Source organism: Bombina bombina, unplaced genomic scaffold, assembly GCF_027579735.1.
Source record: "Bombina bombina isolate aBomBom1 unplaced genomic scaffold, aBomBom1.pri scaffold_1647, whole genome shotgun sequence".
Lineage (NCBI taxonomy): Eukaryota > Metazoa > Chordata > Amphibia > Anura > Bombinatoridae > Bombina > Bombina bombina.
The window spans coordinates 15,950-27,500 of NW_026512568.1; the positions used below are offsets into that span (position 1 = coordinate 15,950).

The 11,551-nt window shown below is 38.1% G+C and overlaps 1 protein-coding gene across 1 annotated transcript in view; it reads right to left on the reverse strand.

Moving 5' to 3' along the window:
* Positions 1-858: 858 nt before the first annotated feature.
* LOC128644401 (plexin-A3-like) overlaps positions 859-11,551 on the reverse strand; it is a gene marked incomplete at its 5' end in the record, with an annotated part of 21,071 nt that continues 10,378 nt past the window's right edge. The window contains 4 exons of the mRNA XM_053697028.1: positions 859-919; positions 1,721-1,866; positions 2,781-2,971; positions 3,957-4,053. Coding sequence (XP_053553003.1) covers positions 859-919; positions 1,721-1,866; positions 2,781-2,971; positions 3,957-4,053 — 495 coding nt within the window. The remainder of the gene's footprint in view (positions 920-1,720; positions 1,867-2,780; positions 2,972-3,956; positions 4,054-11,551) is intronic.

An 11,551-nucleotide genomic window follows, 5' to 3' on the forward strand; every position in this document is an offset into this window, starting at 1 on the left:
ACAAATTGCAATACATATTCACTTAAAAGCACCAGAGACATTTGTTGAGTACCTGCGTTTCTTGTTCCTGTATGTTAAATACGACTCATGTGTGGGCTGTACTTAGCAGTGTCAACAAGGACACGGGTATTTCTGTTTCTTCCTGTTCCCTTATTGTATAATCAAAGCAAAGAGCTCTCTAACCACAGCTTCCTTGTAAACTCATGTCCTCAGTTTCTTGTCACTGTCTTACCCCAATAGTTTGTCTGAGTAGGTGCTATTGAACCCCTTAACAATAGTTAAGGGGTTAAACAGCTTTGGCTTAACAATAGTTAAGGGGTTAAATGTACTTTGGCTGTCACAAAGGACTTCCAGGGCTGTAGGAGTGCGCGTCTTGCTGACAATATTGCAGTCGTAACGATGTAGACGAGCCCCACACTCTTTCAACCCTGGAAATGCTACAGACGACGGCATCATCGTTAAGGGGTTAAAAGGACATGGACGTCAATATGAATCTTTATAGTGTAGATAGAAAGTAAAAAAAAATTAAAAAAAAATTATCACATTTTCCTTTCTCTATTTCTATGGTTCAGATACAGCATGCAATAAAAAATCTTTCAAATTTACTTCTTTACATTTCTTGTTTTCTTGGTATCCTTTTTTAAAAAGCCTATCTAGAGCACTATCATCAATAATATAGCTGCAAACATTTCTGTCAGAGTGCTTAAGGCATGTGCACACTATCAAGTCTACCTAGGTCTTCAAAACAGTATCATTCTGCCTTTTACATTAAAGGGATATACGCCGCCCGCAGCCAATAGCCGTGCGGACCAGCTCAGCTGGCATTATTCCAGATAGCTAGCATGCTATTAGCTAAGATCACTTGACTGCAAAATAGCGTTCTGCTGTGGGCGGCCTGAGGCGGTCAGCGCGGCGAACGCTGCAGACAAATAAAGGAACTTTCAGCATTTTATACTTCATGACTGAAAGTTTAACTTTTTATTTGTTGCACTGGTAAATCCTAGGGTTCCATAAATGCTAGGATTTACCATCACTTTAAACAGTCAGTTTCATTGTATTAAAAAAGCACTAAGCAGTGGCTTATACTTAATAGAAAGCATTGCAATGTTCGTTTTTACCAGAACATCCCTTTAAATTTGACTTCCATGTTGCTTTAATCAAGTTTAATCATTGTCTTATCCAAACAATCTGTCCTCACTAGCCAAATGGTGCTAGCAAAATCATACATCTAGTCACGGACGTCTAAAGAACTTATTACAGGGTTGAATTAAATGCCCCAAAATCATATTAATTTAGATACAAAAATACAATTTATATTAATAGTTGTAATGCCCATTCCATTATATAACTCTAAAGCAAAATGATCCCTTAACATTTCTACAACAATCATATGATATCTAGGTCATGTGACCAATCATTTGAAAAAGGCGACTGTTCCTTCACAACTGCATTTTGGTTTATTTATCTTGAATTAGTGTCTAGTGGATCATTCATTTTTCCACAACCATATAACCTTTAGATCAGGTATATACCTTGTATCTGGGGTATCAAATATATACAAATTTAATTTCTGCTGAGAGTAGACAGTTTCAAGTAAACATGGGCATAATTTCGTATCCGGCATTCGATTTACAAATGAATACCGAATATAGCCGCAGGCAGCAGCATTTGGTTATTATGGGGCGCCACCTGCCCAAATGTTGAGAAGTCCAACACTCACCTCTCAGCGCTGATGTATTGGGCGACTACCGATGTGCACTGCACGCCAGCCACCTTCACAAACACTTCATTGAAATGTAAGCCCAAGTTGGCTCCAGTAATAGTGATTCTTGTACCTCCCTCACGTGGGCCCGTCAGAGGCTGAATCTGGAGAAGAGCAGGAGTTACTAGTGTGTAGTTGTATACAAACGGCAGAGAACACAAACAAAATTATTGTAGGTCCTCATTAAAACCTCAAAATTCTATAGTGATTACAAATAACATTTTAAAAATCTACAGTAAATGGTCCCATTAACTCATAGTGAGAAGCCACAATAATACATAGTAACATAGTAATTCTGTTTCTAGCAGGAAATGTATCCAAACCATTTTTAAATGTATCTAACATATTGGCATTCACTACCTTCTTTAAAAGTGAGTTCCACAATTTTACTTCTCTTGCAGTGAAAAACGTTTCCGGTGCAGGAGATTAAATCTCCTTTCCTCCAGCCTTAAATTGCGACCTTGTGTCACAAACAATTTTCTTGAAATAAATAGAGCTTCTGCCATCTCTGTATATGGGTCTTGAATATATTTATATAAAGTAATCATGTCACCTCTCAAGCGCCTTTTTATCTAGAGAAAACAGACCCAGTTTGGCTAACTTCTCATAGCTTAAATTCTCCATTCCCCTTATTTGCTTTGTGGCCCTTCGCTGTACTTTTTCTAGGTCTGCAATGTATTTTTTTGTGGTCGGACCAAAGAACTGCACTCCATACTCAAGGTGAGGTCTTACCAGGGATTTATATAGTGACAGAATTATGCTTTCCTCCCTTGCATCAATGCCTCTTTTAATACATGCTAGTATCTTATTAGTCTTAAAAGCCGCTGCCCTACATTGTGCACCCATCTTTAGCTTTACTACTCCCAAATCCCTTTCATCGTCTGTTTGGCTAAGTCTAGTCCCACATGATGTGAGACAATTAATAACAAACTAAAGACTCTTCCACCAGTCAGGAACTTTAGAATGTAGAAGGGCAAGAGTGAGAGCCAAATAAGACTCGGTGTGACAAATTCCTCACCTCAGAAATCAAAGGGTGTCTACATCGGGTATTCTTTTTGCTTAAATGCATCCAGTTACTCTTCGGGTTGTTGCAGTACTGACGTAAAAGGCATCTTCCGTCTGACGCACACCAACCACACTCAAAACGGGGGTCTGCCTTCAGACAGAGACCGCAGCTCTCTCGCTGAGCTGGACACTTATACAGGAGAGCTGTAGAAAAAAACATGGTACATGAGGCAGACGCACAAGTGAGAGACAGGGATGTATGGGTATGTTTGTGTCTACGGAGAGGTGGGACTACAGTAGCACTGACCCTCGTGTTTTATACAGGTTTAGAACGTTCCATTCTGTTTTAGATTACACCCTGCATCAGATGACTTCCTTTAATATCTCTTAACACTAACAGTACCAATATGAGATGCCTAAGGATTTCTGCTTATACTGTCATTGTTAGTAATTTAGGAAAAATTTATATATTCCAGGTAATTTAGTGAGTTGTAATTATTAGTGTCAGAAATTCATTGCTGGAATGTAGATCTGGTGTGTGGCAGGCACATACTTAAAGTGATTGTAATGTTTATTGATTTAAATCACAGTATCTAAAAATATTCTTAAAAACAGGGAAAATTTAAGTCACTAAACATTACAAAAGACGCTTCTTTTTTTAAATACTTACCATTTTGTTACGGTAAACAGACTGCTGATCTTCCGCCCGCATCTCCCACTGTATTAATTATATCGACGACAAATCCGGCTTCCTCCAATCAGTGCGTGCCTCCCGAGCTGGACACCAAAGGGGGCATGAAACGATTGGAGGAAGCCGGATTCGTCATCGATATACTCAATACAGAAGGAGATGAGGGCGGAGGAACGGAGATATGTTTACTGTAATGAAATTATAAGTATTTTAAAAAAAGAAGTGTCTTTGTAAAGTTTAAGGACTTAAAGGGCCCTGTTTTTAGATATTGGGCTTTAAATCATTAAACGTTACAATCACTTTAAATATGTTTTAAATGGCTCTGAAACTGGATAACAAACTAAAGCCTTTTCCACCAATCAAACACTTTAGACTGACAGACACCTGGGTGAGCCAGTTAAAACTCAGAGCTATATTGTGTAGTTGTAGTGTCAAGAAACTAAGGCCGGGAAGTTAGGGTATCTTGTGTAACTTTGTGTTAGTTTATGTCTCTCTTACCTTTGAATGTGGATGGTTTATCAATGTAAAAGTGACCATCCCATACAATAGAAAAGTCAACAGACAGATCTCCAGACTCGTTCCCTTCATAAGTGTACTGCAAGACAAGATAAGGAACACACATATATAGCACTTGAAAAGCAGACACTACTTATTCATTTCACGTTCTGCTGGAAGACAAGGTCACAAATTATCCAGAAAAGTTCCCAGAAAATTTGCAATCATCTTTTCCTAATCATGCTGATTGTAATCTCCAAAACTTGCTTTGGGGATTGCTTTATTTCCAATTAAAGGGCCACGAAAGTCAGAATTAAACTTTCATGATTCAGATAGAGTACACAATTTTAAACAATGTTCCAATTCACTTCCATCATCTAAAGTTGCACAAACTTTTTATATGGACACTGAGACACCAACTCCTAGTGATCATGTGCAAGATTCACAGACACTTCGTTTTTGTTTTTTTTTGTGATTGGCTGATGGCTGTCACATGATGCAGTGGGAAGGAAAATAATAAATAACCTAGAAATTTGTCAAAAGAAATCTACTACTCATGTGAAATTCAAACAGTACTTTTGCATTGTCTATTCATTATGCATGCATTGATTATGAGGTGAGGTAGCTCAGTTGGTAACTGCCCTGACTACAAAAAAGCCTGTTTAAAAGATCCAAGGTCACAGGTTCAAATCCCGGCAGGGCTGACTCCGCCCTTCATCCTTCCGAGGTCAATAAAATGAGTACCATTAAATAGGGTAATAACAACTATTAATATTCAGCTGCCGATTTGGTTAATTCCGAGAGCGAGCGCTGAAAAAGCGCTTTGAGTCCCACTGGGAGAAAGGCGCTATATAAATGCATAAGAAAGAGAAAATGCAAAAGCACTTAGTTTGAAATTCAAATGAGTAATAGATTTTTTTTTCTGTCAAATCTCAGGGTTAGTTATATTTTTCTTCCTAATGTGACAGCCACCAGCCAATCACAAAATGCATATACATATATCTTGTGAATTCTTGCCCATGCGCAGTACGTACTGGTGTCTCCGAAAGTTTTCATATAAAAAGATTGCGCACATTTAGATAATGGAAGTGAATTGGAAAGTTGTTTAAAATTGTTTTCTATATCTGAATCATGAAAGTTTAATTTTGACCCGACTGTCCCTTTAAATTCAATAACGATTGTGGCATTTCAGGTGCTATTCCCTAATGACTCACTCTATAAAAGAAAACCGTACCAATCTCTCTCTCTATAATGGACAGCATCTCCAGTGTTCTCATTTTATAATGGGTGTCAATGGCAGTGACTCACTCAATAATGGGCGTTATTCCCAATTGATCACTCAATAATGGGTATCATTTCCAATACTCACTCTATAAGACAGTGATATGCCAAATTTCACAATCTATAATAGGCAACTTTCCCAATGTCTCACTCTATAATGGGCGGTATTCCCAACGAACCACTCATTAAAGGAACAGTGTACACTAATATTTTCTCCCCTTTAATGTTTTCCCAATTATCCATTATCCCTACTGGAGTGTATTAAATTGTTTACAAATAGCTCCTTCACCTTTATTTTCCCATCTTAAATAGCGTTTTTTGTCTATTGTTTCCCCACCTATACTGAACATTTCTGGTTACAAAAAAATAACACAAACAAGAGGACTTAGATAAAATCAGGCTCCCAGTTGCTGTCTGTGACAGAGAGGTACTTAAATGTCAATTTTCCATTATTCTCTAAGGGCTCCATGTACTAAAAGGCGAGTGGACAAGCTTTTCAACTCGAGAAGTTCTCCGCTCTCCTTCACTACATACGGGCAGCAGACGAATTGGATCTGCTGCCCGTATGTATCATTACACGCTCAAGCAAGCGTGTAAAGTCTGCTCCATCTCTCGTGTGAGAGAAGGGACTGTCAATCACCCGGAGTGAGCGGGCGCTCAGTTATTTCTCCTCGCCATCTCATAGGTGGCATAGAATGTAAGAAGCAGAGGCCTATGCTGCTTAGTACATGGAGCCCTAAGTATTGGCCTTTGAGTTAAAGGGACATGAAACCCAAAAAAATTCTGTCATGATTCAGATAGAGAATACAATTTTAAACAACTTTCTAATTTACTTCTATTATCTAATCTGTTTCACTCTCTTGGTATCATTTGTTGAAGGAGCAGCAATGCACTACTAGTTTCTAACTGAACACATGGGTGAGCCAATCACATTCAATATATATATATATGCAGCCACCAATCAACAGCTAGAACCTAGTTTCTCTGCTGCTCATGAACTTGCCTAGATAAACCTTTCAGCAAATGATAACAAGAGAAGGAAGCAAATTAAATAGAAGTAAATTGGAAAGTTGTTTAAAATTGTATTCTCTATCTGAATCATGAAAGAAAAATTTTGGGTTTCATGTCCCTTTAACAGTAAAATGAAGATAAAGAGAGGAATTGTGTAAATAATTAGACAGAAAAGAGAATGAGGTCTGCTTTCGCTGCTAGCTCAACCCATTCCATTGGGTTGTGGTTCCAACTAGCAGAAGCTGCTATTTCATTTACAAAATGATACCTAAAGGAGCAATTTCCCATAGATTTTAAATCTGCATTGAAAACACAGTATAGTCTCCTTTTAATGGGTTGCATTCTCAATGTCTCCCTATATAAACCTGTGGTATGCTAATCCCCTCAATCTATCATGGCTGACTTTTCTAATGTCTCACTCTAAAATGGATGCACTTCTTATACAAAGCCTCACTCGATAACAGGTGACATTCCCAAACTCTCAAAATATAAAAGGCATTTTTCCCAATGCCTCTGTTGCTTTTATCTCGCTGCATTAATAAAATCTTACTCTATAATTGGTGGCATTTTCTGTTTGTGTAGTTATAATTTGTTTATTTCAACCACGTCAATCTAGACTTAACTTATTAAAAGGGACACTGAACCCTTTTTTTTTTTCTTTCACGATTCAGATAGAGCAGCAATTTTAAGCAAATTTCTCATTTATTCCTGTTATCAATTTTACTTCGTTCTCTTGGGATCTTTATTTGAAAAAGCAGGAATGTAAAGCTTAGGAGCCAGGCCATTTTTGTTTCAGCACCTGGGTAACATCTTTGGTTCCTGTCATCTTTAAAGTATGAATATAAGTAGAAATAAACTATCTGTATGAGAAGATAACCCCAATAAAACTATCTTTCACAAGTAAACAAAGACGGAAAAACTATTTAAAAGGGGAAAAAAAATTGAAAAAGGAAAATGTGTTCTACCATTTTATTGTTGTCCCATTCCTCACATATAACTATGGGTTTAATACATCTTAAAGTCAGCTCTAGAGAAGCAATTTACCACTCTTTTGCAGCTGAACATGGCTAGTGATTGGTGGCTACACACATATACGCCCCTAGTCACTGGCTCTCTGACGGACTTCAGCTGTGGATCAATAGCACGTTGCTGCTTTGGATCTTAAAGGGACAGTCTACTCCAGAACTTTTATTGTTTGTAAAGATAGATAATCCCTTTATTACCCATTCCCCAGTTTTGCATAACCAGCACGGTTATATTAATATACTTTTTACCCCTGTAATTACCTTGTATCTAAGCCTCTTCTGACCCTTATCTCAGTTCTTTTGACAGACTTGCATTTTAGCCAATCAGTGCTGACTCATAAATAACTCCACAGGAGTGAGCGCAATGTTATCTATATGGTACATATGAACAAGCGCTGTCTAGCTGTGAAAAACTGTCAAAATGCACTGAAATACGAGACGGCCTTCAAGAGCACAGACATTAGCATATGAGCCTACCTAGGTTTAGCTTTCAACAAAGAATAACAAAGCAAATTTGATGATAAAACTAAATTGGAAAGTTGTTTAAAATTGTATGCCCTGACTGAATCATGAACGTTTCATTTTGACTAGACTGTCCCTTTAACCTTTTTGCGTCAACCTAAGAGAATAGCGGTTTCTATTAATTGCGCGCTGTTGCTAGTAACAATTAGCTTCATGTCACTAATAATTGCTACTGAGACGCAAGTTATTTATTGGACTGAGATCTATCCGACAGTTTCCTACAAGATGAAACCTGAAGACTATTGAAAATTCTCACCTAAAACAAATAGCTATATATGTATGTTAATTAGGTTATCTGCACCGCTGGAGAAATAGGGGCCGTCCCAAGAGAAAAAGGAGGTGGGACTGTTAAGCTGCTCAAGAATGCAAAAATTCTTAAAGGGATATGATACCCAAATGTTGAAGGCACTTGAAAGTGATGCAGTATATTTGTAAAAAGCGGACTAGAAAATATCAGCCAAACATCTCGAAAGGCAGATCATTTACCTTGAAATTTCCTCAGTAACCACATTCCATTGTAAAGAAAATTTTAGCAGCCAATGAGGATGTGCGTCCAAGGACTTGTAAGGGAGCGTACATCTGGCCGGTAAAGGCACAATCATATTATTTCCCTCCTCAGTTCAAAGAATTCTACTATAAAATCTCATGAGATTTTACCGTTCCAGTCCAGACACCACAAAATTAAAGGGACACTGAACCCACATTTTTTCTTTTGTGATTCAGCTAGAGCATGCAATTTTAAGCAACTTTCTAATTTATTCATTTTTTCCTTGTTCTCTTGCTATCTTTATTTGAAAAAGAAGGCAAAGCTTTTTTTGGTTCAGACCTCTGGACAGCACTTTTTATTGGTGGATGAATTTATCCACCAATCAGCAAGAACAACTCAGGTTGTTCACCAAAAATGGGCCGGCATCTAAACTTACATTCTTCCATTTCAAATAAAGATACCAAGAGAATGAAGAAAATTTGATAATAGGAGTAAATAAAGTTCCTTAAAATTTCATGCTCTATCTGAATCACGAAGAAAATTTTTTTGGGTTCAGTGTCCCTTTAAGAGACAGAGCGAAAATGTGCTTAGAAAGATCTTAAAATCAAAGTGCCACAACAAACACGGATAACAACTAATTCAGTTAGAAAACTCTTTATCCAAACTGCTTGGGACTGGAAAATGTTTAGATTTTTAAAAAACTTTGTCTGTAAAATGGGACAGTTAGGAGAGGGGATTAGGGACCAAGGGTAACCAACAATATCTTATGTCATTTAGACAATATTTATATAATACAGCTTATACATGTAACCTTAAAGGGACACTGAACCCAAAATTTTTCTTTTGTGATTCAGATAGAGCATGCAATTTTAAGCAACTTTCTCATTTACTCCTATTATCGATTTTTCTTCGTTCTCTTGCTATCTTTATATGAAAAAGAAGGCATCTAAGCTTTTTTCTTGGTTCAGAACTCTGGACAGCAGTTTTTGATTGGTGGATGAATTTATCCACCAATCACAACCTAGGTTGTTCACAAAAAATGGGCCGGCATCTAAACTTACTTTCTTGCATTTCAAATAAAGATAACAAGAGAATAAAGAACATTTGATAATAGGCTTAAATTAGAAAGTTGCTTAAAATGTCATGCTCTATCTGAATCGCAAAAGAAAAAATTTGGGTTCAGTGTCCCTTTAAGCTAGTTTTATATCATGTTTAATACTTCTGTATATGTAATAGCCTCAGAAAGACAGTACAGTACTGTAATCAGAAAGGTAATGTGTTTTTTTTTTAATTAAATATAGACTATTATTTGCCTTTAAGAACATAAAAAAACATAGGCAGAGAAGATTTTGACTTACTCATTTAGGAAAAAGTTATTTTTGATCATTTTATTATTTATTTATTTTTTAAATTAATTAGAAAGTTTGGATCTCAGAATAAGTTTGGATTTTGCAATTCCGATTTGAGGATTTGTACCTGTACTGATAGAAAAGTGTAGAATGAAACACAAAGCGAGGGATATTGGTTGCAGAGACTGAAAGCTTTTTTTTTTTAAACAATAACCACTAAACTGAATGTAGAAACCACATGATGTTTGAACTGCAGGTTACAGGATGGGAATACAGAGTGGGGCTAGTTCAGTGAAGGAACAAAGCACTACACACATCCTGCACACAAAGCAGAGAATACCATTTTTTTTTCCAGAGGGGTTTACAAGGGTTATGGACCTCACAAACACCACAACTATGGACCATAAAGCCCTGAAAGAGCTTAGGGGGTAGCCAGACCCTTGCAATATGCCAGAGAATGAACAGAAAGCATATAGAAAAGTTACAATGTGCTTTTCTTTAAAGGGGCAGTGTACTGGTATTGTTGTCTTTTCTCTGAAACTGGCAGTTTTACACTATTCTAAAATTAAAATAGAAAAGCTCTTTTACCTTACCAGCCCTGAAAAGGGCCCTTTGCGGGGCATGCCCCAAAGAATTCAGCTCTTTTGCCTGTAAAAAAAAAAACATACAATACCCCCCCAACATTACAACCCACCACCCACATACCCCTAATCTAACCCAAACCCCCCTTAAATAAACCTAACACTAAGCCCCTGAAGATCTTCCTACCTTGTCTTCACCACACCGGGTTCACCGATCGGTCCAGAAGAGCCTCCGATGTCTTGATCCAAGCCCAAGCGGGGGGCTGAAGATGTCCATGATCCGGCTGAAGTCTTCATCCAAGCAGGAGCTGAAGAGGTCCATGATCCGGCTGAAGTCTTCTATCAAGCGGCATCTTCAATCTTCTTTCTTCCGGATCCATGCTCATCCCGCCGACGCGGAACATCCATCTTCACCGACGACTTCCCGACGAATGACGGTTCCTTTAAGGGACGTCATCCAAAATGGCGTCCCTCGAATTCCAATTGGCTGATAGGATTCTATCAGCCAATCGGAATTAAGGTAGGAAAATTCTGATTGGCTGATGGAATCAGCCAATCAGATTCAAGTTCAAACCGATTGGCTGATCCAATCAGCCAATCAGATTGAGCTTGCATTCTATTGGCTGTTCCGATCAGCCAATCGGAATTCGACGGACGCCATCTTGGATGACGTCCCTTAAAGGAACCGTCATTCGTCGGGAAGTCGTCGGTGAAGATGGATGTTCCGCGTCGGCGGGATGAACATGGATCCGGAAGAAAGAAGATTGAAGATGCCGCTTGATAGAAGACTTCAGCCGGATCATGGACCTCTTCAGCTCCCGCTTGGATGAAGACTTCAGCCAGATCATGGACATCTTCAGCCCCCCGCTTGGGCTTGGATCAAGACATTGGAGGCTCTTCTGGACCGATCGGTGAACCCGGTGTGGTGAAGACAAGGTAGGAAGATCTTCAGGGGCTTAGTGTTAGGTTTATTTAAGGGGGGTTTGGGTTAGATTAGGGGTATGTGGGTGGTGGGTTGTAATGTTGGGGGGGGGGGGTATTGTATGTTTTTTTTTACAGGCAAAAGAGCTGAATTCTTTGGGGCATGCCCTGCAAAGGGCCCTTTTCAGGGCTGGTAAGGTAAAAGAGCTTTTCTATTTTAATTTTAGAATAGGGTAGGGCATTTTTTTATTTTGGGGGTCTTTGTTATTTTATTAGGGGGCTTAGAGTAGGTGTAATTAGTTTAAAATTGTTGTAATATTTTTCTAATGTTTGTAAATATTTATTTATTTTTTGTAACTTAGTTCTTTTTTATTTTTTGTACTTTAGTTAATTTCATTGTATTTATTTGTAGGTATTGTAT